This window comes from Oncorhynchus clarkii, chromosome 3 (assembly GCF_045791955.1).
Source record: "Oncorhynchus clarkii lewisi isolate Uvic-CL-2024 chromosome 3, UVic_Ocla_1.0, whole genome shotgun sequence".
Lineage (NCBI taxonomy): Eukaryota > Metazoa > Chordata > Actinopteri > Salmoniformes > Salmonidae > Oncorhynchus > Oncorhynchus clarkii.
Genome location: NC_092149.1, coordinates 34,353,723 through 34,379,911, shown reverse-complemented (window position 1 = coordinate 34,379,911; position 26,189 = coordinate 34,353,723). Strand labels below are relative to the sequence as shown.

Here is a 26,189-nt window from a genome sequence, read left to right as displayed (position 1 = left end):
GTATAGTGTGTCCAGAGGTGACACAGCCAATCAGCTAATGGAAATGTGTCCCGGTGGGCTCTAATGCAGCAAGGTGAGCTTGTGGGAAGTCAGGGTCACGAGTTGCCGCAGTAGAGAGGTAAAGTCAAACTCTTACACGCTTTTCATCTTCCCGCAGGTGGGGAAGTGGAGTGCTTCCGGAGGTCTCAACATCACCGAGGTCCCCAAGCGGAAAGGGTTGAACATCACAGACTCGCTGGCCAACCGTTCCCTGGTCATCACCACCATCCTGGTAGGTCAGCTGACTTTGATCAGCCCTTCGTGAAAGACGCCTTGCCCTGAAAGATGCCCTCTCTCTCTCTACTCTGTCTGTCTGTCTCTACCCTGCCTGCTTGCCTCGCTCTCTCTCCCTCTCTCTCTCTCTCTCTCTCTCAACCTTGTCTGCCTCTCTCTCTTTCGCTCTACCCTGTCTCTCTGTCTGTCTGCATGTCTGTCTCTCTCTTGGTTCTTAAGATTTGAGCTTTTCTGCTTGACAAGCTACTCAAAACATTACCTTAGGGGATGGTACTGTATATATCAGTGTCTTATCATTCAATATTTTACAGGGATTGGCTGAGAAACCAATTTTCCTTTGCGAGTTACAGTGGCTTGCTAAAGTATTCACCCCCTTGGCATTTTTCCTATTTTGTTGACTTACACCTGGAATTAAAATTGATCGGGGGATTGTATAATTTGATTTACACAACATGCCTACCACTTTGAAGATGCAAAATATTTTTGTGGGTGAAACAAACAAGAAGTAAGACAAAAAAAACAGAAAATTCAAGCGTGCATAACTATTCATCCCTCTAAAGTCAATACTTTGTGGAGCCACCTTTTGCATCAATTACAGCTGAAAGTCTCTTGGGGTATGTCTATATACGCTTGGCACATCTAGCCACTGGGATTTTGGCCTATTATTCAAGGCAAAACTGCTCCAGCTCCTTCAAAATGAATGAGGTTCTCTGGTGTACAGCAATCTTTAAGTCATACAACAGATTCTCAATTGGATTGAGATCTGGTCTTTGACTAGACCATTCCAAGACATGTAAATGTTTCCCCTTAAACCACTGGAGTGTCGCTTTAGCACTATGCTTAGGCCATTGTCCTGCTGGAAGGTGAACCTCTGCCCCAGTCTCAAATCTCTGGAAGACTGAAACAGGTTTCCCTCAATAATTTCCCTGTTTTTAGAGCCATCCATCATTCCTTCAATTCTGACCAGTTTCCCAGTCCCTGCCGATGAAAAATATCCCCACAGCATGATGCTGCCACCACCATGCTTCACTGTGATGATGGTTTTTTCGGGTGATGAGAGTTGTTGGGTTTGCAGGAAGACATGTTTTCCTTGATGGCAAAAAAGCTTAATTTTAGTTTTATCTGACCAGAGTACCTTATTCCATATGTTTGGGGAGTCTCCCACATGCCTTTTGGTGAACACCAAACCTGTTTGCTTATTTTTTTCTTTAAGCAATGTTTTTTTTCTGGCCACCCTTCCGTAATGCCCAGCACTGTGGAGTGTACAGTTTAAAGTGGTCCTACAGACAGATACTCCAATCTCCGCTGTGGAGCTTTGCAGCTCCTTCAGGGTTATCTTTGGTCTCCCTTTCAGGCCTCTCTTGGCAGGTTTGTTGTGTTGCCATATTCTTTAAATTTTTTAATAATGGATTTAATGATTGCTTCATGGGATCTTCAAAGATTCTGAAATTATTTTATAACCCAACCCTGATCTGTACTTCTCCACAACTTTGTCCCTGACCTGGTTAGAGAGCTCCTTGGTCTTCGTGGTGCCGCTTGCTTGGTGGTGCTGCAGACTCTGGGGCCTTTCAGAACAGGTGTATATATACTGAGATCATGTGACAGATTATGGGACACAGGTGGACTTTATTTAACTAATTATGTGATTTCTGAAGGTAATTGGATGCACCAGATCTTATTTAGGGGCTTCATAGCAAAGGGGTGAATACATATGCACGCACCACTTTTCCGTTTGACATTTTTTAGAATTAGTAAGTTTTCATTTTGCATTTAATTTCACTTCACCAATTTGAACGATTTTGTGTATGTCCATTACATGAAATCCATTTAAATTCCAGGTTGTAATGCAACAAAAAATGATAAACACCAAGGGGGATGAACACTTTGCAAGGCACTGTATGTACGTATAATTTACATTTGGAAAAATAACATCTCCTTTAAACAAAGTCAATGTTAGAAGGTTGAAAAAACATGTTTGAGGCCCTCTCCGCTACCACCACTCAGACCAGGAAATGGGAGATATCTGTCAAATGAATCACAGTGAATTCATTGAACACCACCTTGAGTTTACCTCGCCAATCAGAATCCAGCTTGGATTGTCAAAGGATGTAGTGTCGATCATCATTATGTCACATTAAGATCACCATGGGGATGTGAGGCACTTGCAGTGCAAGGTGCCCATAGAGAACAAGACAGGGAGCCACAATGGACCAGTCTATAAAATATCCACTAATTACATGTTAGGAAATAAACAGGTGTTCTCTCCCACCAGCTTTCCACATTCATTTTCAGATCTTCTATTGTCTATATATAAGCCTGTGAACTGGGAGGTTAGAGGGTCTTTGTGGAGCTATCACCGAGGTGCTGACAATGAACATCCCCACGAGCTTATTCTGGACGGACACATAAGTTATCAACAATGATAAACACTCTCATTAAGTCTGGATTGGAGCGCAAGGCTGTAATTATGACCGAGTGAGGTTTAGAAGAGATATAATCAGTGCCTTCTGGTGCCAACTATGGGGAGTAGCAACTTCAATCACAAAGACAAGAAATAGAACCATAAAACAGGTGGTGTTTAAAGCTGCAGCCAAAAATATATACACAAAATAATAAGATTTAGGGTCAGTTTCTTTGAGCCAGATTAAGCCTATTCATGGACTAAAAAACATTTCCAATGGAAATTCCCCATTGGACATGGTTTTCAATCCAGGAGTAGGGTTTAGGTCCAAACCAGCTACTTGCATGGATCACCTGCATCTTTTGATAGTGTGTGATGGTTTAGGAGTATTTTAGGAATCATTGTTAAAGGACGTTGAGAATAGAGCATCAGCAGCACTAATATCAGTGTCTGTGTTTTTTATCCATTCTGAGCTTAATGACATCGCATCAAACTGATCTCAGCCATCCGCGAATAAGACGTCTGACAGTTTTATGGTGATATCTTCTCGCATTCTACGAAGAGATTAAGATATTTAATGCATTTCCCAGCCCTCACATTAATTGTTTTCACTCCATTGCCTGTAACTGTGTCTGCATATCTCCTATCCGTTCTCTTATGGACACCCATGCTGCGCTAGAGAGTGTGAAACTGGTTTAAACACTTTGATTTGAGTCCAAACCTTGGGGAATTTAAAAGAGTTGGGAAGGCTAGAAACAGATGGTAATGACTTTTTTCTTTCCCCCTCAACACGCAAACTTTTTGATCAAGATAATTGGACAACTTGAACAAAGTTCTCCACTCAGCTCTTGCTTTCTATCTAAATGCATTATAAGCAAGTATTCCTTGGTTATCATTTATTTAAAGGTAACGTCCCTAATTGCAAATGGCCAACTAGCTACATATTAGGATTGAAACCAATTATTTACTTTACATTTATTTGTCAGTCCCTGAGATGGTATTTTGGGTGTAGAAAAGGACATCTGTTAAGTGTCAGACTAGGATGGGTTAAACCTGTTAGACGTGTTTTAATTCTTCCACCAAGGCATTTACCATCAAGACAACACGATTTGAAACAACAGTGATTTCCATATTTTGTCACAGCATTATTTTATATACACTAATGTTCAAAAGTTTGGTGTCACTTAGAGATGTCTTTGTTGTTGAAAGAAAAGCACATTTTTTTGTCCATTAAAATAACATCAAACTGATCAGAAATACAGTGTAGACGTGGTTAATGTTGTAATTGACTATTGTAGCTGGAAACGGCAGACTTTTTATGGAATATCTACATAGGCGTACAGAGGCCCATTATCAGCAACCATCACTCCTCTGTTCCAATGGCACATTGTGTTAGCTAATCCAAGTTTATCATTTTAAAAGGCTAATTGATCATTAGAAAACCCTTTTGCAATTATGTTAGCACAGCTGAAAACTGTTGTTCTGATTAAAGAAGCAATAAAACTGTCCTTCTTTAGACAAGTTGAGTATCAGCATTTGTGGGTTTGCCATTGGAACACAGAGTGATGGTAGCTGATAGTGGGCCTCTGTACGCCTATGTATATATTCCAGTAAAACATCTGCCGTTTCCAGCTGCAATAGTCATGAACAATGTCTACACTGTATTTCTGATCAATTTGATGTTATTTTAATGGACAAAATATGTGCATTTCTTTAAAAAACAAAGACATTTCTAAGTGACCACACACTTTTAAAGGGGAGTGTACATCACACCATCACACCCTTTGTCACCACAAGCATAGCTAACCCCACCCTGTGAAGCACGCGTTTTTCCGACCAAGTGGTAAACCGTGTTCTGACTGGTTATTTCCTCCTCTTTAACGGCTTTTCTAGCAGCTTTGTGTCACACAAAGACGTGGCCGATGAGAATACAAAAGCAGAGGTCACCATCACTGGGGAATCAATTACTCTGCTTATGAACAGACTTCATGAATTGTATGTCTGGCTATCGGAAGCAATAAATAAATAGCCCGTGAGGAAGTGGACCACCATGTCTTTAAAAAATGCACAGTGGGATATGTATGGGCCCTATTTTGCAGACAGATAGTGGGAGACACTAAATCAAGGGAAATATCGAGCCATCCGCCATCCTTTCATTGAGAGTTTAGCCATTGTTCATGCAGGCAATAAGCATCACCTTGGTTACTCTGAGACCAGTGACGATGGAGACAACATTTCAGGCATGTTTCATTTCATTGAAGCATTCTGTTCCTAATCAAGCTTTTATTCAACCTGATATTATGAGGAGCCAGGGAGAATTTTACAGGGCAGTAAAGACCGCTGGCTCTGTGACCATAAACTGCATTGCACTGTACTATACAATGTCTACAAGGGGCAGTGGACAGGGATGTGGGAGCGGGAACGGCCAGGGAAGTTTAGCTGGCTGCAGAGACTATTTTAGAGTGCCTAGATTCACCATCTATTGTAAATCAACGAGACTTCCTATTGCATGCTGTACATTTCTCCGATTGCACAGCATAGCCGTCACTTAAATCAGTTAGATTTTCCTGTCGACACACAGTGTTTTCAGGAAGTATTCAGAACCCTTGACTTTTTCCACATTTTGTTACATTACAGCCTCATTCTAAAATTGATTTAATGTTTTTTTTTTCCCTCATCAATCTAAACACAATACCCCATAATGACAGAGCAACATTTATTTTTTTTAGCAATGAAAAGCTGAAATGTGACATTTACATAAGTATTCAGATCCTTTATTCAGTACTTTGTTGAATCACCTTTGGCAGCGACTACAGCCTCGAGTCTTTTAGGGTATGATGCTACAAGTTTGGCACACCTGTATTTGGAGAGTTTCTCCCATTCTTCTCTGCAGATTATCTCAAGCTCTTTCAGGTTGGATGGTAGCAGCGCTGCACAGCTATTTTCAGGTCTCTCCAGAAATGTTTGATCGGGTTCAAGTCCGGGCTCTGGCTGGCCCACTCAAGGACATTCAGAGACTTGTCCCGAAGCCACTCCTGTGTTGTCTTGGCATTCATGCCAAAGAGTTCAATCTTGGCCAGAGAATCTTGTTTCTCATGGTCTGAGAGTATTTAGGTGCCTTTTGGCAAACTCAAGCGGGCAGTCATGTGCCTTTTACTGAGGAGTGGCTTCCGTCTGGCAACTCTACCACAAAGGCCTGATTGGTGGAGTGCTGCAAAGATGGTTGTCCTTCTGGAATATTCTCCCATCTCCACAGAACTCTGGAGCTCCTTCAGAGTGACCATCGGGTTGTTGGTTACCTCCCTGACCAAGGCGCTTCTCCCCCGATTGCTCAGCACTAGGTATCTTGCTGCATCCAGACTTCTTCCATTTAAGAATGATGGAGGCCACTGTGTTCATAGGGATCTTCAATGCTGCAGACATTTTTTGGTGTCCGTCCCCAGATCTGTGCCTCGACACAGTCCTGTCTCGGGAACTCTACAGACAATTCCTTCGACCTCATGGCTTAGTTTTTGCTTTGACATGCACTGTCAACTGTGAGACCTTATAAAGACAGTGTGTGCCTTTCCAAATAATGTCCAATCAATTGAATTTACCACAGGTGGACTCCAATTCAAGTTGTAGAAACATCAAGGATGATTCATGGAAACAGGATGTAACTGAACTCAATTTTGTGTCTCATAGCAAAGGGTCTGAATACTTTTGTAAATAGGGTATTCATTTTCAATAATAAAAAATGCTCTTTTTGCTTTGCCACGATGGGGTTTTGTGTGTAGATTGAGGAGTGAAAGTATTTATTTAATCCATTTTAGTATAAGCCTGTAACGTAACAAAATGTGGAAAAAGTATAAGTGGAAAAACCATTGCACTCATCCATATTTAAACATACAGTGTAGCTGACCAGACATTGGACCGGAGTCTCCCTGTCATTCCCTGTTAGACTGAACAACGACTTATCAGCTCAGATCACTTTGCCTCAATTAGGTGCGTGTGCTGAAGAACAAATGGAAAAAGCTGACCTCAACGCTGGTTTCCATTAGATTTTTTGTGTCTGTGCAGGAGGAACCATATGTCATGCTTAAGAAGTCTGACAAGGCGCTGGTGGGCAATGACCGTTTCGAGGGATTCTGTATCGACCTGCTCAAGGAGCTGGCCAGCATCCTGGGCTTCACCTACGAGATCCGCCTGGTGCCTGATGGGAAGTACGGATCGCAGGACGACAAGGGCCAGTGGAACGGCATGATCAAGGAGCTGATGGAACACGTGAGTTGGACTACCAGTTACCTTCTGACTGTTACTATTACTGTCTTACTATTGCTTATAACTAGTGCTCAACATTGTAAATTATTAGATGTTGGGACCCTGTTTTTGTCTGTTAGGATCTAATTTGAAACTTATCACAGTCAAACTTAATGTGTTTTTTTTAACAACAAATATAAAGATTTAAGACGTACTAGGATGAGTAAACGTATAGCAATATATTGATGTTGGTTTTGAAACCATCAAATGAAAGCATCGAAGGCTGTTAAAATATAGCTGACATTGACAACGCGGACAGTGCCCTGCTGGCATTTTGAGAGTGTCCATCCCCATCGCCCTCTCCCTGTCCTCAGACCCCCTGGTCAACGATGTGCTCGGCTGGAAAAGCTGTAATAGCTAGAGTGGCATTTAGAGAAGGGAGAGGGTGGGAGTCGGACGGTTCGAGTCAATGGCTAGGTGCAGAAAGGGTTAGGAAAGGTGGGCTTGCGCCGCAGCACTTAATCTCTGCCTTAGCCAGATCCAGCTTTTATCAGATCCAGGTTGATATCAGTAACCTTGAGGGGGAACTAAGAGATTAAGGCAGGAAAATGTTGCTTATATAAATACAAGCTTTCTTCATAATGAACAGTAAACATAGGCTACAGATGTACATATGTTATTGTATCTTACTCTTTTTTCTATCATTATTGTATTCTGCATTGTTGAAAGGGCTTGCAAGAATGCATTTCACTGTTAGTCTACACATGTTGTTTACGAAGCATGTGACAATGAATGATTTCATTTGATTTGACAGTTGAATGTTACCAATAGCCACTATCTAGAGAGTAGCCTGGATATTCACAAGGATTTCAGTCTTTCACTTTTGTTTTGAGGATAACAATCAAATCAAATGTTATTTGTCACATGCACCGAATACAACAGGTGTAGTAGACCTTACAGTGAAATGCTTACTTACAAGCCCTTAAACCAACAATACAATTTTAAGAAAATACACAACAAAAATGTAAGAGATAAGAAAAACAAATAATTAAAGAGCCGCAGTTAATAACAATAGCGGGGCTATATACAGTGGTACTGGTGGTAATGTGTCAACGTGCGGGGGCACCGGTGTCGAGGTAGTTGAGGTAATTATGTACATGCAGGTAGGGTTATTAAAGTGGCTATGCATAGATGATAACAGAGAGTAGTAGTAGTGTAGGGTGGGGGGGGGGGAGCAAATTGTCAGGGTAGCCATTTGTTTAGCTGTTTAGGAGTCTTATGGCATGGGGGTAGAAGCTGTTTAGAAGCCTCTTGGACCTAGACTTGGTGGGTCAGTAGTCATTTAGGCAGGTTACCTTAGTGTTCTTGGGAACAGGGACTATGGTGGTCTGCTTGAAACGTGTTGGTATTACAGACTCAGACAGGGAGAGGTTGAAAATGTCAGTGAAGACACATTGGTCAGCGCATGCTCGGAGTACACTTCCTGGTAATCCGTCTGGCCCAGCGGCCTTGTGAATGTTGACCTGTTTGAAGGTCTTACTCACATGTGGAAAGCGTGATCACACAGTGTGATTCAGTCAGGTTTCAAAGTTGTCTAGACAGTAGAGAACATTTGAAAACAACAAAGCAAGTTTCAGAGCACCTGTATCTATATCTCCATGCATATATCCCATGCTGTGAAATGTACTTTGTACTGTACTCAGTGCACTCCAACACATTTTCCCCCTATAGTGTATTATGGGCAACATATACTTAGTACAATGCAGATGAATTCAAGCCCTGTGGTCCTCCTTGTTTTGATATATGGTTTGAGTTCACTCTCAGCAGTTCCTCACAGTTAAATAGTTGGCTGATGAGGTCTCAGTAATTCCTGAACACTTATCTTGGCTTGGGTAGAACTGAGCATGCTACATGATGTTTTCTACAGTTCTACTGTATTTGGGTCTATTGCTTCCAAGAGAGTAATACCAGCTGATAGTAGAGGAATCAAGAACACCAATGTTCCATTCAGATATTACGTACTGTAGGTGTACCTATTATCTGCATCACGGTTATAGAATACAGTAATATAGGACTAGGTTTTGATCTAGTATGTTCCTTACACAGTATGTAAAGGGTAAGTGTGCTATAGATTGTCTCCCTGTGCTACTGCTCTTTATTTGAGTGGCCTACACTGTATCAACACTGCTATATGGATTTATTTAGCTGGTTCTATTTTGTGGCTCAGAGCTTTTCTTCCTCCTGTCTATACTGATAAGCTGATCTTGAAACAGCAGACCTGGAAAGTAAACTTTGGAGTCAGCTCAAGAGAACTGTCCTGGGATTGCCATGAGAAGCTTGGATGGATATTGGTTTCCATACAAGTAAACCAACAACACCAACAACAATATCATTCATATATTCATAATTCCATTCCTTTACTTTGGATTTGTGTGTATTGTGCATATTGTTGTGAAATTGCTAAATATTACCTGTTAGATATTACTGCACTGTTGGAGCTAGAAACACAAGCATTTCGCTACACCTGCAATAACATCTGCTAAACACGTGTATGTGACCAATAACATTTCATTTGACAACCTTATCCCAAGGATTGGTATCATTTCTGTGGTGGTCCTGCATTCTGTTCATCCCATACCAGAATCACCATGTGTCATTGGCTAATGTGCTGACAGGTTTGACATCCATGTCATGACTTCTACCGAAGTCGATGCCTCTCCTTGTTCGGGCGGTCCTCTGCGGTCGACGTCGCTGGGCTTCTAGTCATCCCCGATTCATTTTTCATTTTCCATTTGTCTTGTCTTGTTTTCCCACACACCTGGTTCTCATTTCCCTCATTATGTGTTGTGTATTTAACCCTCTGTTTCCCCCGTGTCTTTGTGTGGTATTGTTTATTCTGTTTCATGTTATGCGCACGTTAGTCTGTTGCGCTGGGTTATGTTAACCCGTATTGTTATTTCGTGTTCACTTTGCCGTGTGCTTTTGGTTCGCCTAAATAAAAGGCTCCGTTGGGTACCCAATATCTGCTCTCCTGCACCTGAATCCCTTATAGCCATTTACGAATACCTGACAATCCAATGGAAGTCATGGATATGTTTCTGGGATGCTTTTATGCAAATAGAGGTATGAGCTCAGATGACACTGACAGCAAACAAATATTTATTAACCCATGTTGTGTTGGGATGACCACATAACATTACAATGCTGCCGTTTACTAGTGACCCAACAGGTCACCTACAGTTGTTAGATACATTTATTGGTTTAAGGAAGACGACAAGCAAAACAAAGCTGTCTGCGTTTGTTATCAGCTGATTCGTCCTGCCAGCCCACAATCTCACGTAAATCATAGTTTCATAACTCAACGGTGCAGTAGTCGTGTGTGTTTATTAAAAGCAGTTGTAAGCCTTCATTCATCTTTGTAGGTCACCGAGCTCTGTCAAACAAAGAAGCAAATGTGGTTTGACAAAAATAAAGTCTTTGTTGATATGTCTGATGTCACCTTTTTTGTCAACGTGTAGGAAGGAGCAAATTGTCTCTGATTTCTAAAAACATGCATGCATGTAGCTGGGTTAGTGTTTTTCTATACATTTCCTGAGATTGTACTATTGAATAAACCAAGACAGAAGTATTGCATTGTGTCTCACCTACAAGTCCAACTTTGTGTGCATCAGGTGAATATACAGTATTTCTGTCTATGCATACACATGTGTATGTGCATAATATACATGATTAATAGGCTGTTGTGTGTAAATACAAATAGGATACATATTGAATGAGAAAGAGTGTGTGTGTTGTGGCTAATTAAATACAAAACAGCCTTCCGTGCCCATGTAGCATAGCGGCCTTTATTTTCCTCTGAGTCGTCAAAGCTCACTACAACGCCAAAGAGCATTGTTCAAAAGGCGTTAAATTATGCAACAGGTCATGTTAAACTTGATTTAGTCACAATAGATTATCCAATTAATCATGATGTTGATGCCAGTATTAATAGCGAGCTTAACACATCATTTGTTTCTTTTCAATTAATCTCTTGCTCCGTCAGACACACAGGAAGGTTACGGCGAGACCGATGCACACCACAGCAATCCACACATCTCATTGTCTACATGTAGAGATAGCAGACTGGACTTGGGACCTTGGCAAGATATTGGATTGAAAAGGGGCTTTATTTGCAGTTCTAGGCACGTACATGTGTTGTCTCTATCTGAGGGTCGCAGACCTGATTGGTTTTACAGTGGTACGCGGAGGAGTTTTTGACTACTGAGGGCGGGATAGTGGTCAGAGCTGTCATTTTGACGGACGGGCAGCATGACTTTCAATTGCATCAACAACCACAGCTACATTATTCTGCTACATGATAGTGTTTTGTGCTATAGAAGTATACTTGAAGGATAGGGTGATGTTATAGTAATGCAAATGCCATTATCACTCTACAATCCTTTGCTATTCAAGGGGGACGTACTGTAGTCAGACGGTGGAATTACCAGGGACAACATTTCTCTTGTCATATATGCAAATTGAAATAGTGGTGGACAATGAGGCAGTTGGAGCACCATATGCAAATCTTTGTAAAACAATCGAGTTAAGAGGTACATATGGAAATATGGCGATATGTTCTCCGGCGTTGTCCAAGATTATCATTCAATACACCTATAAGACTAAATAATCAAACCCCACAAATGTTAAAACCAGTAAATGTCAAATGGACTGCAAGTAACACAGATTGTTATATCTTGTTACAGTTAATCTCTGCTGGGAGTGTTGATCTAAACTACCGGTCAAAGATTTTAGAACACCTACTCATTCAAGGGGTTTTCTTTATTTTACTATTTTCTACATTGTAGTATAATAGTGAAGACATCAAAACTATGAAATAACATATGGAATCATGTACTAACCAAAAAAGTGTTAAAGAAATCAAAATATATATTTTATATTTGAGATTCTTCAAACTGCCACCCTTTACCTTGATGACAGCTTTGCACACTCTTGGCATTCTCTCAAGCAGCTTCTTGAAGTAGTCACCTGGAATGCATTTCAATTACCAGGTGTGCCTCCTTAAAAGTGAATTTGTGGAATTTTTTTCCTTCTTAACCTCTAGCGCCGAGCAAACCCGTATCCGGGAGCGTAATCATAGCCTCAAGCTCATTACCATAACGCAACGTTAACTATTCATGAAAATCGCAAATGAAATGAAATAAATATATTCACTCACAAGTTTAGCCTTTTGTTAACAACACTGTCATCTCAGATTTTCAAAATATGCTTTTCAACCATAGCTACACAAGCATTTGTGTAAGAGTATTGATAGCCTAGCATAGCATTAAGCCTAGCATTCAGCAGGCAACATTTTCACAAAAACAAGAAAAGCATTCAAATAAAATAATTTACCTTTGAAGAACTTTGGATGTTTTCAATGACGAGACTCTCAGTTAGATAGCAAATGTTCATTTTTTACAAAAATATTATTTGTGTAGGAGAAATCGCTCCGTTTTGTTCATCACGTTTGGCTAAGAAAAAAATCAAAAAATGCAGTCTCTACAACGCCAAACTTTTTACCAAATTAACTCCATAATATCGACAGAAACATGGCAAACATTGTTTAGAATCAATCCTCAAGGTGTTTTTCACATATCTATTGATAATAAATCATTCGTGGCAGTCGGGTTTCTCCTCGGAAGCAAACGGAAAAATTCACGCAGCTGGAGATTACGCAATATGGAGGATGGATGGAGGACACCAAGCGAGCACCTGGTAGATGTAGTGTAAAATGGTCAATCTTCCAATGATATGCCTACAAATACGTCACAATGCTGTCAACACTATGGGGAAACGACAGAAAGTCTAAGCTCATTCGTGGCCCATTCACAGCCATATAAGGAGTCATTGGAACACAGCGCCTTCAAAATCTGGGGCACTTCCTGTTTGAAATGTCATCTTGGTTTCGCCTGTAGCATCAGTTATGTGGCACTCACAGACAATATCTTTGCAGTTTTGGAAACATCAGTGTTTTCTTTCCAAAGCTGTCAATTATATGCATAGTCGAGCATCTTTTCGTGACAAAATATTGCGCTTAAAACGGGAACGTCTACCAGTCTGTTCAACCTCTCTTTCCGAGAACCCTGAAGTCTCCGCGGTCATCCCCCTCTTCAAAGGGGGTGACACTCTAGACCCAAACTGTTACAGACCTATCCATCCTGCCCTGCCTTTCTAAAGTCTTCGAAAGCCAGGTTAACTTCTTGGTGACGGGGCAGTATTTTCGCATCCGGATGAAATGCATGCCCAAATTCAACTGCCTGCTACTCATCCCCAGAAGATAAGATATGCACATTATTAGTACATTTGGGTAGAAAACACTCTGAAGTTTCTGTTTGAATCATGTTTGAATCATGTCTGTGAGTATAACAGAACTTATTTAGCAGGCGAAACCCCAAGGACAAACCATTCAAATGTTTGTTTTTTTGAGGTCACTCTCTTTTCAATGGTTTCATTGGGAATCCAGATTTCTAAGGGACCTTCTTGCAGTTCCTATCACTTCCACTGGATATCAGTCTTTAGAAATTGGTTGAGGTTATTCCTTTGTGTAATGAAAAAGTACGGCCATCTTGAACGAGGGTCACTTGAAGTGTACTGTTAGATAGAGGCGTGCGACCAGAAAGCTAGCTACAGTTTGTTTTCCTCCAGTATTGAACACAGATCATCCCGTCTTCAATGTTATCGATTATTTACGTAAAAAAATACCTAAAGTTGTATTACAAAAGTATTTTGAAATGTTTTGGCAAAGTTTACAGGTAACTTTTAAGATATTTTGTAGTCACGTTGGAACCGGTGTTTTTCTGGATCAAACGCGCCAAATAAATTGACATTTTGGATACATATCGAACAAAAGGACCATTTGTGATTGGAGTGCCAACAAAAGAAGCTCGTCAAAGGTAAGGCATGAATTATATTTTTATTTCTGCGTATTGTGTCGCGCCTGCAGGGTTGAAATATGGTGTATCTCTTTGTTTACGGAGGTGCTATACTCAGATAATAGCATCGTTTGCTTTTGCCGAAAAGCCTTTTTGAAATCTGACATGTTGGCTGGATTCACAAGTGTAGCTTTGATTTGCTATCTTGCATGTGTGATTTAATGAAAGTTAGATTTTTATAGTAATTTATTTGAATTAGGCGCTCTGCATTTTCCCTGGTTTTTGGCCAGGTTGGACGCTAGCGTCCCAAATATCCCAGAGAGGTTAATAAACAGATCGCTGACCATTTCGAATCCCACAGTACCTTCTCCGCTGTGCAATCCGGTTTTCGAGCTGGTCACGGGTGCACCTCAGCCAAGCTCAAGGTACTAAACGATATCATAACCGCCATCGATAAAAGACAGTACTGTGCAACCGTCTTCATCAACATGGCCAAGGCTTTAGACTCTGTCATTCACGTATTCTTAGCGACAGCCTCAACAGCCTTGGTTTCTCAAATGACTGCCTTGCCTGGTTCACCAACTACTTCTCAGATAGAGTTGTATGTCAAATCGGAGGGCCTGTTGTCCGGACCTCTGGCAGTCTCTATGGGGGTACCACAGGGTTAAAGTTTTGGGCTGACTTCTTTCTCTGTATATATCTGTATATATCAACGATGTCGCTCTTGCTGCGGGTGATTCCCTAATCCACCTCTACGCAGACAACACCATTCTGTATACATCTGGCCCTTCTTTGGTCACTGTGTTAACAAACCTCCAAACAAGCTTCAATGCCATACAACACTCCTTCCGTGGCCTCCAACTGCTCTTAAACGCTAGTAAACCTAAATGGATGCTTTTTAACCGATCCCTGCCCGCACCCGCCCGCCCGACTAGCATCACTACTCTGGACGGTTTTGACTTAGAATATGTGGACAACTACAAATACCTGGGTGTCTGGCTAGACTGTAAACCCTCCTTCCAGACTCATTTAATATCTCCAATACAAAATTAAATCTAGAATCGGCTAGAATCTAGAATCGCAACAAAGCCTCCTTCACTCACGCCGCCAAACTGACTATCCTACCGATCCTTGACTTCGGCAATGTCATTTACAAAATAGCCTCTAACACTCTACTCAGCACACTGGATGCAGTCTATCACAGTGTCATCCGTTTTGTCACCAAAGCCCCATATACCTCCCAACACTGCGACCTGTATGCTCTCGTCGGCTGGCCCTCATTACATATTTGTTGCCAGACCCACTGGCTCCAGGTCATCTATAAGTCTTTGCTAAAGCTCCGCCTTATCTCAGCTCACTGGTCACGATAACAACACCCACCCGTAGCACGCGCTCCATTAGGTATATCTCACTCGTCATCCCCAAAGCCAACACCTCGTTTGGCCGCCTTTCCTTTCAATTTTCTGCTGCCAATAACTGGAACGACTTGCAAAAATCGCTGAAGTTGGAGACTTATATCTCCCTCACTAACTTTAAACATTAGCTATCTGAGCAGCTAACCGATCGCTGCAGCTGTACACAGCCAATCTGTAAATAGCCCATCCAATCTACCTACCTCATCCCCATATTTTTTTTATTTACTTTTTTGCTCTTTTGCACATCATCATCTGCATATCTATCACTCCAGTGTTAATTTGCTGAATTGTAATTACTTCGCTACTATGGCCTATTTATTGCCTTACCTCCTCACTCCATTTGTACACAATGCATATAGACTTTATTTTTCTATTGTGTTGTACGTTTGTTTATTCCATGTGTAACTCTGTTGTTGTTTGTGTCGCACTGATTTGCTTTATCTTGGCCATGTCGCAGTTGTAAATGAGAACTTGTTCTCAACTGGCCTAACTGGTTAAATAAAAAAAATATATAAAACATTTATATTACAATGATACATTTCCAAACAAACTCTTTAATCCCAACCCTCAGCCACTCTCAGCCCATCCCACCTATCACCATAAACCGCCCTTGTTTGGTTTCCATGTGCCATATATATTTTTTAATTGTGCTGTGATGTTTAACTAAATTTATGAATCTTTCTAATCATACATACATTTTTTTAACCATTCCTGAACCTGTGACCAGAAACAAGCTATATAGGGGCAATACCAGAATAAGTGATCTATTGATTCTGTCTCTTCGCAATAAAATCTACAGAACTGAGATAGTTGTATGCCCAATATATATAGCATTCTGTTGGTGGCAAGAAATGTATCTAATAATTTAAATTGAAAAACTAAGTGTTGAGTCTAGTGTAGTTTTTTGTACCAGTTCTTAAACCATGTGCTGTTTATTTTGCAACCTGTATGGTGCAGCTGTCTGCGTGTTTGTCCAGTTCCTTTTAGCGAATTTGTATCTTTAATATATGGCAGGCAAACAAGTTCCCTACCTTCTCCATTTTCCAGTTTCTGCCTCCATTTTTGTGGTAGTGCTGCAATCAGTTGGTTGTGAATTTGGATTGAGTAGATATTCCCACATATTTTTGATAACTGCATAGGTGACATAAATCTAATATAAAAATGTAAAACAAATTCCATGAAGAATGTTTTTTTGTTTATCAATATATTTGAGTTTAACCATGACATTTGTTGTAATATTTGTTCTATCTTTTCTGGAGGATAAAGCTGAAATTGCAACCAGGTTTGTATGGCTTGTTTAAGAAAGGGTGATACTGTCAACAAAACTTCATTTTCAAATTGTCGGAAATGAGAAGTTGTAATCTGTATGAAGGCAAAAAAGCAATTTTTGAACAAAGGATGAGCTCTTCTTAATAATCTACTGGAGAACCATTTGGGGTTTAAGTATAACTTATGTATGAGTGAAGCTTTTAGTGAGGTTTAATGCTTTAATATTGAATAATTTTAGCCCCCCAAACTCATATTCATTATATAAATAGGCACGTTTAATTTTGTCTGGCTTAGAATTTCAAATAAAATGAAATAATTTTTGCTCATATGATTTGAAAAACAAATAATCTGGAGTAGGCAATGCCATTAGTAAACTGGGATAGGACCAAAGAGTTAATCAATGTAATTTTTCCATAAATAGACAAGTATTTACCTCTCCATGGTTGCAAAAGAATGGTCTATTTTTGCTAATATTCTATCGAAATTAATTGTGGGAAGTTCATTTATATTTTTTGAGATTTGAATACCAAGCATTGTCTACCTTACCATCCGCCCATTTTATTGGTAAACTACAAGGTAGTGTAAACACTGTATTTTTTAATGATCCAATACATAATACGGTACACTTGTCATAATACGGTTTTAATCCAGAGGTTAGAAAAGTGATCAAGATCTTCAAATGAGACTGTGCAGGGATCCAGATTTCAGACTAAACCTGTTATGGCTAAACCTGTTATGGCTGCATCCCTTTGTTCTCAATTTCCGCCTGAAGACATACCCTAATCTAACTGCCTGTAGCTCAGTCCCAGAGGCAAGGATATGCATATTCTTGGTATCATTTGAATGGAAACATTCTGAAGTTTGTGGAAATGTTAATTGAATGTAGGATAATATAACACAGTAGATCTGGTGGAAGAAAAGAGAAAGAAAGAGCATAAGTTTTCTGTTTTTTATTGTTGTAGTATCATCTTTCACATGTACTAGAATAGCCACACAGTCAGATAGGATGCTGGAGATAATTTGTGATGGATAACACAAGAGGGCAACTGTAGGTGTGCAAAGTGTCAGACTGATAACTTCAGGAATGGGTGAGCTACATGACATTTAGCATGAAGTCACCCAGGTGTCCCACACAAGTTGCCCAAATGTACCCAAGTGGCCGAATTGGTGAAATGACCTATAACTATATACAGCAGTGCAAATAACTATATACAACACATCAAAAAGCAATTCTAACACACACACACAAAAAAAAATAGTTTAAAAAAATAGTTTAAAATTATTTTTTTCAAAAAACAGTACACCCTTTGGAAGTCCTCGTCACAATATGTTGCTGATAGAGATTGAATTCACGGCACAAACGGTTTACAAAATGTTTCGATTTAGGCTATAAAAATGGATTTTATCAAAGAAAATGGCACTTCATTTGATCACTGGGACCCTCAGGAAGAGAAATAAGAGCAAGATATCAGAATGTAAGTCATAATTTTACCTTCAGATGTGAATGTGTAAAAACTGTCATGGCGGAAAATGTTTCTGTTGTTGATTGCTCTTCTCAAACAAAAGCATGGGATTTGTTCTCTGTAATAGCTATTTTAAATTGGAAAACGTAATTTGATTACCAAGATTCTAATCTTTTGAAGGGTGTAAGACACTTGTATTTTCAAGAATGTTTAATGTTACGAAATTGAATAAGTACCTCCATTTCTTTTTGTTTTCCTCTAACCTATTTTGTGCCTACAGTTTCTATTACCATCTACCTGCGCTGTTACTCCCTCTATTTCCTTTATTAGTCTAATCTCTTTTGACCTAAACTATTTTTGTTTTAATGATGAGTATTTTATTGAATGGCCTCTAAAAGTACATTTGAAAGTGTCCCATTCAATAAGGGGATCTGCTGTACCTATGTTGTACAAAAAGTAAATTATGAATTATTTTGTCTTAGATTAACAAATTGTCTTCCAATAGGCTTTGATTACATTTCCAATATCCCAGACCATGTGGATATTTTGTAAGAGTTATATGGAGGCCAATTAGATGGTGGTCCGATCGCATTCAGTCTCCTATTAATACTTTTGAAAATGTTTGATGCCAGCAAGAGCAAGAATAGGAAGTAATCAAGATGGCTAGCTTGATTAAGCCTCCATGTATATTTTACTAGGTCAGGATTCTTCAATCTCCATATATCCACTAATTCTAATGTATCCATGATCTTCATAATCTCCTTAAGTGCGATAGTTAATAGAATGATTTCCTTCACGATAATAGATTATTTCGTTGCTTGTGAGCTCAATACATTATTATATATATTTAAAAAAAAAGTGTGGATCATTATTATTTGGCCCATATAGATTAATTAGCAAGATGGTCCAATAGCATTTTTTAAATTATCCATCTTCCTTGCGGATCTGTTTGCACAGTTTGCACAATCGGATAAAAATGTGTATTACCTGTTGTAACTCCCATCCCGTGAACAGGATCGTTGTCATCATCTGACACTAATTAGCATAACGCAACGGACATAAATATTCCTAGAAAATATTCCTATTCATGAAATTCACAAATTAAATAAATTGAGACACAGCTTAGCCCTTTGTTAATCACCCTGTCATCTCAGATTTTCAAAATATGCTTTACAGCCAAAGCTAGACAAGCATTTGTGTAAGTTTATCGATAGCCTAGCATAACGTTTTGTCCAGCTAGCAGCAGGTAACTTGGTCACGGAAATCAGAAAAGCAATCAAATTAAATCGTTTACCTTTGATGAGCTTCGGATGTTTTCACTCACGAGACTCCCAGTTAGATAGCAAATGTTCCTTTTTTCCAAAAATATTATTTTTGTAGGCGAAATAGCTCCGTTTGTTCTTCACGTTTGGCTGAGAAATCGCCTGGAAATTGCAGTCACGGAAACACCGAAAAATATTCCAAATTAGCTCCATAATATCGACAGAAACATGACAAACATTGTTTATAATCAATCCTCAAGGTGTTTTTCAAATATCTATTCGATAATATATCTGCCGGGACAATTCGTTTTTCAGTAGGACCGATTGGAATAATGGCTACCTCTGTATTTTACGCGATAATCACTCTGGGAGCATCAGGTGACCACTTGCGCAATGTAGCCGCTTACGGGTATTCTTCAACATAAATGCGGAAAACTACGTCACAATGCTGTAGACACCTTCGGGAATACGGAGAAAGAGTAATCTGGTTGATAGCCCATTCACTGCTCAATAGGGACGCATTGGAACTCAGCGCTTTCAAAACATGAGGCACTTCCGGATTGGATTTTTCTCAGGCTTTCGCCTGCAATGTCAGTTCTGTTATACTCACAGACAATATTTTTACAGTTTTGGAAACTTTAGAGTGTTTTCTATCCTAAGCTGTCAATTATATTAATATTCTAGCATCTTGTCCTGACAAAATACGTTATTTTTCCAAAAATGAAAATACTGCCGCCTAGTCACAACAGGTTAATTAGTATAATCACCCCTTTTGAGATTCTTTGACCATGACACAAATATATTTCTCCCTCCCAGTCCTTTTTCCACCCTACCTCATCTATATTTGTAGAATGAGTTTCCTGTAAACAATAGATATTATATTCTTTCTCTTTTAGCCATGTAAAAATGGATCTTTTTTTTATGATCTGATAAACCATTACAATTATAAATTGCTATACTTATTTCCCCACTTACCATAATGATACCCAAGTTTAAATTATACTTACCACAACCAATGTTTGTAACCTTACCATTATAAAGCACCATGATGATTAAGTGTCCATATAGTGGTGCCATAATAATTTCCACTGTTAAACATACTGTAGCTGCAACTTTGTAAAACTCCAATTGTCCTAACAACCTAAATATATCGCAAGACCAGTCCCTTTTTTAATGTCCATTTACATGCAAGACATATTTCATGTAGTCCTCATTATATCCTGTTTTATTCCGACAAAAAAAGGAAGAAGGAACATAGATTCTAACGGACACTAATGACTGCAAGTAAAAATGTGTCTTAGGCATCACATTATATTAGTCTGCCAGAGTTGCCTCTGCTGCAGAGGATAAGTTCATTTGAGTTACCAGCCTCAGAAATTGCAGTCCAAATAAATGCTTCACAGAGTTCAAGCAACATCAACTGTTCAGGGGAGACTGTGTGAATCATGGTCGAATTGCTGCGAAGAAACCAGTACTTAAGAAGAGACTTGCTTGGGCCAAGAAACACGAGCAATAGACATTAGAATGGTGGAAATGTGTATTTTGGTCTGGAGTCCAAATTTCAGATTTTTGGTTCCAAGTGCCCGCCGTGTCTTTGTGAGATGTGGTGTAGGTGAACGGATGATCTCTGTATGTGTATTTCCCACCGTAAAGCATGGAGGAGGAGGTGCTATGGTGTGGGGGTACATTTCTGGTGACACTGTCTGTGATTTATTTAGAATTCAAGGTACACTTAACCAGCATGGCTACCACAGAATAATACAGCGATACGCCATCCCATCTGGTTTGGGATTAGTGGGGCCTGGCCTCCAAAGTCCCCCGACCTCAACCAAATTGAGATGGTTTGGGATGAGTCGGACCACAGAGTGAAGGAAAAGAAGCCAACAAGTGTTCAGCATATGTGTGAACTCCAGGTGAAGCTGGTTGAGAGAATGCCAAGAGTTTGAAAAGCTGTCATCAAGGCAAAGAGTGGATATTTGAAGCATCTCAAATATAAAATATATATTTGTTTAACACGTTTTTGGTTACTATATGATTCCATATGTGTTATTTCATAGTTGTGATGTCTTCACTATTATTCTACAATGTAGAAAATAGTAAAAATAAAAAATAAATCTTGAATGAGTAGGTGTTCTAAATCTTTGACCGGTAGTGTTGGTGTAATTGTATGAATCCTACAGAATGTTATCAGGTGTGGCAGTATGGAGGTAGCACAGCTCTAAGCTTACAATACCATCTGCACACCCACAGATAACACAGAGCCATGTGGCACTCAGCAGGGTACTATTAGGTTATCACGCGTGTGCTCCGCAATACGTGTCTAAGCAGAAAATAGCCGTGCAGCGTATATATTAGCCCACCATAGGGATGGCTGAGATTGGCTGGGATCACCTGCTGCTCGGTCTTCCGGTTGAGTGGCAGCTAGCTTGAAAAGCTGAGGTCGACGGCAGAGAACAGAAGAAGCGGGTGTGTGTTGTAAACGTAAATGTTTAATGAGGGCACCGTGGATTGCACCACATGACAGATTGGCTGTGCCCACACCGTCTCTCTTTGTTAGGCTTTCTTGTGTTTAGCCACCACAGTGTTAGCTACAGGCACAGGTATAATCCAAACGGTCACTCACGGAGTTCGACTATTTTCTTATACTGACCCCCATTGACTGCTCTGAATGTTAGAATAGTAATTAGTCATTTTTTTGGAAGGGCGGAGTGACTGAACTATGTTGGAGCGACAGCAAAAAAAATGTCCATGAGTTACTTTCTTAACACCAAAAAAGCTTTTTTATTTCTAATTTTAGAGGTTATTGCTCTACATTGTAATGTCAGCTAAGCTAAGAAATGAAGGGGGTTGATGAAATGCATTGTCAGCCTTGTCCATACATTACAAATTACACATTTGGAGGGGGGGGGGGACAATTCATTGTCCGAATAAAAGTGTTGGGTTGGGTAGTACAAATCAACTACATTTGTTTCTTGGAATACTTTTGAGCACTTTCTTGGAATGCTTCTGAGCTTACAGGGAGCAGGGTTCTGGTAATTCCGACCTTCATATGATCTGCAGGACTAGACATCCTCCACACTTTCCAATGTACACACCAATACCTAATTTAACTGACCTCCATCAGGGATGTTCTGGTGCTTCCACACTGAGCTTTGTTGCTATGCCACCACTCAAAAAGGAAGAAAAAGAGATTGGCCCAAACCCCTTTGTGAGTTTCCTTAGTTTCCGAGGAAGGGAGCTATCCAAGCGTGAACCAAGCATCTGGTTTCATTAATCTCCTGTCCAACCCTGACGTGTTTGAGGTGTGGGGGGAGGCAATGTAAATGGTAACCTTCTGAATATGCAGCCAGACGCAAAATCATGGGCCGCAACGTTCACCTTCAGACCCTGCCAGGGCAGAATCTCAGAGCGCTATATTAGCCTAGTCAGAAGGCACCAGGCTCCAGATAGTGGAGGCATGGGGAGAAGCTGGTGGGAAGGCTTGTGGGAATGGCCCTTGTTTCTTGTGATTCATTAGAGCAGGTGTTCGTCATTTCTTATGTAAAAAATTGATTGGCGAATAATTGGAGGGAGGGGGCAACCTGTGATCTCTGCAAAATTACTTTGATGTGAAGTTCAATAGAACTTTGATTTTATGAAATGATGTCATATGTTACAGGACTTCATACTTGTTATGAAACTACCAATGTAATGTACTTCATTTTTCCTCAAACTGGTTTTCAAGTTTCATGTACCTTTTTGGTGTAACAACAATGGTTCATGCAGATCTATGATTTTCAAAGATACCTGAAGAACATATGAAAGTACCAGCAAAAGAAGCTCAAATCAAATCAATACAACAAGTGTAGACTTTACGTTGAAAAGCTTACTTACGAGTCCTTTCCCAATAATGCAGTTAAAAAGTAAGAAAATTAACAAATAGATACAAATAAAATAGCACTAAAATAACAATAATGAGTCTATATACAGGCTACGTACAATAATTACCGGTACCAAGTCAGTGTACTGGAGTACGAGGTAGTTGGGTGATTGATTGAGGTAATATGTACATGTCGGTTTGGTTAGGTGATTGATTGAAACGCTATGTACATGTACTGTAGGTAGGGGGTGAAAGCAGACAATCCGAGTAGCCGTTTAATTAACTGTTCAGCAGTCTTATGGCTTTGCGGTAACAACGGTAATAAAGCAAGTGAAAGGGTCTCATCGTTTGACTGATGGTCCCTTCTCTTGTCTCCCCTACAGAGAGCCGACTTGGCTGTGGCCCCTCTTACCATTACCTACCTGCGTGAGAAGGTTGTGGACTTCTCAAAGCCCTTCATGAGCATGGGCATCAGCATCCTGTACCGCAAGCCCAACACCACCAACAACGGTTTCTTCTCCTTCCTCAACCCCATGACCCCTGACATCTGGGTCTACATCCTGCTAGCCTACCTAGGCGTAAGCTGTGTTCTCTTCGTCATCGCCAGGTGAGTCCCAGACTTTTCTTGGCTACTTCATGTTCTGCCTGTCTGTGTGTGTGTTTGTGTTCATTGAATTTTATTGAGTGGTATATTTTTGTATATTCTACTTGTAGGGCTAAGTTGCAGGCACAAAAAAGTCAGTTAAACAATTATTTGTGACAACACTGTCTCTCACTAGGGGAGCACCATGTTGAACATGCCAAAACCAAGGCGCAACCTAACGTTTTAATGCCCCCAACTGTGTATTGTTGCAGCGATGTGTAAATGTTTTATCTGGAAGGATATAGTGCACAAATTGAGGCTGGCCAATCTGAATCTCTGTAGAACTGAGTCAGTCAATGATGGTCTCAAGTGATTCCATCAGTTGGGGGTAAGAGAAGGTCTCGGCTCAGCGGTAGGCCCATGTTCAATTGGTACAAGTCCTTCATTTTGTGTGAGCTGGTGGGTAGTGATCAAGGCAGTTATGTCAGCGTGGGCTCTCTGTGGAGCCCAGCAGTGGAAGAAAAAGATGAGAGTAGCAAACCACCAGCGAAGTTATACTCTCCAATTCAAAGCATTTCCTGTATAATTTATCTGCAGTTGTAATGCTTCTTCGAACAACTTTCGTCTTTCAAATGTATAAAAATAAATACCTGCCGATACCTGGAGAAAGAAATTTGATAATAAAAATAAAAAATGCCTCTCATGACATTTACCTGTGCTTGTTATCTTTTCCACATTCCCCACAAATCATTGAAAGTTGAAATTAGCATTGATTGAGATCAGGGTATCTCTGATTTTTTCAGTATTTCCCTATGTGTTCCAAATGTGTTCCTGAGACCTTCTATGGAATTATTTACATAAGAGAGAAAGAAAAGAACCCATGTGCCACTTGCAGTATCCTGCTCGCCTTCTGTGGTCATTGTCACTGCTTCTCACCACTTCCTGGTGCCTCCAAATGCGGAGTGGTGCTTGAGGAAGTTCTTTTGAAGGGGCTTGGGGTTCTGAGAGGAGCCAGCTGCACTCCTCAACCCTCTCCCATTATGTCTTGAGACAAGCTCACAAGCTCATTTTAGCACCCTATTTTTGTAAGTACAAGTAGAAAATCATCTCTGACTGTTGCATCATTCTTTGGAGACCTGCCTAGAAAGCGAGCAGAAGTGCTTAGAGCCAAAAGAAGGCTCAAATAGCAGTTTGATGTATGGGTGCTTGAGATGTTGGAAGAACCAGAACGCTTTGACGAAAGAGGGAAATGTATGTGTTCAATATTAGGTAGACTCATACTGTACTGATAGTCTATAGTTTAAAACAATTCAGACAAATTTGAAGTCAAAAGCTTTTCTGGACAATCATCATCCTTGTCACTGAGCAGGCACCCACGAGAAGAGAACTATGAAAGCGCTAAGCCTTATGTTTTTCCACAGCCATCTTGGAGTCCATGACCGTAGGTCAACAATATGGGAAATCTACTTGAGTGCTTACAGAAGTATGAAAACAGAAAATAAATCACAAGCAACAATTTTCTAAGTACGAAAGAGAGAAAACATTGAGCAGTGCCCGGTATTTGGCACTTGCCTTATCAGTGCTCTTATAACCTGGGATCACTTTAAGGATGTAACTAGGGGGGTAGAAATCATCACAAGCTTCAATGCTGCATTACACTGTCCAGGACCTGGAAAATGTATCTTTGAAATTCCATAAGATAAAAATTGGCAGTGGAATACAGATGACAAAAATACGACTTCTATACCATGCCAATGTTGATAAGAACTTACGCTCTAGAAAGAGTGTAATAATGGAGTTTTTCCCCCGGTCATCCTTATCTTTTCATATAGCAACACACTGGCCAAGTTTCAATTTCTTTGAGTTACCGCTTCAGGTGCTTCTGCTATGTCTGTCTAGAATGAGGGAGAGGCGAGGGTTTGCTTTCTGATTCTCATTCATACTATTTAGAGGACCAGATTGAATGAAAAACACACTAATGGCGAAGGTGCATAAAGATTTCGGAATTCAGATATGACGTCATGGTTTTACTATCCATTGAGTTTTCAAACTACAGTGCGTGACATGGTTCAATGCGCCAATAAATCAGCACAATCTACTTTTTTTGGTTTTTCAAATTGTCTGCTTAAATTGTGTTCATGTATACTGTACATACTGTGCTAATGACGAAACAAAATAATTGTAACATAGAGCAATGTACAATATAGCGAATTTGGTAAACAACTCATTTGTATTTAGTGTAAGGACGCCGCCATCTTTAAACACCTTCCCCATTAAATGGAGGAACGTGGAGATGCAAACCAGTCTCCTGAGCTATGTATTCCATTAAATGAACAAATGTTTTGGAAGACACTTTATTGACACTATATACATATGATTCTCACTTAGAAATGTTATTAGCGTTTGACATCTAACTTAAAGGTCTTGATTTGTTCTCTTCTTTTTGAATGTACTATTTTCGGGACCATTTTCGGTCATACTTTATTTGGATAATCCGGATAGTCTATCTGTAGA

At 40.0% G+C, this 26,189-nt stretch overlaps 1 protein-coding gene across 1 annotated transcript in view; it reads left to right on the top strand.

The window, feature by feature from the left end:
• LOC139393932 (glutamate receptor ionotropic, kainate 3-like) overlaps window positions 1–26,189 on the top strand; it is a 120,284-nt gene that overhangs the window by 79,744 nt on the left and 14,351 nt on the right. The window contains exons 9-11 of the mRNA XM_071142109.1: window positions 158–271; window positions 6,734–6,937; window positions 23,476–23,699. Of these exons, the coding sequence (XP_070998210.1) occupies window positions 158–271; window positions 6,734–6,937; window positions 23,476–23,699 (542 nt within the window). The remainder of the gene's footprint in view (window positions 1–157; window positions 272–6,733; window positions 6,938–23,475; window positions 23,700–26,189) is intronic.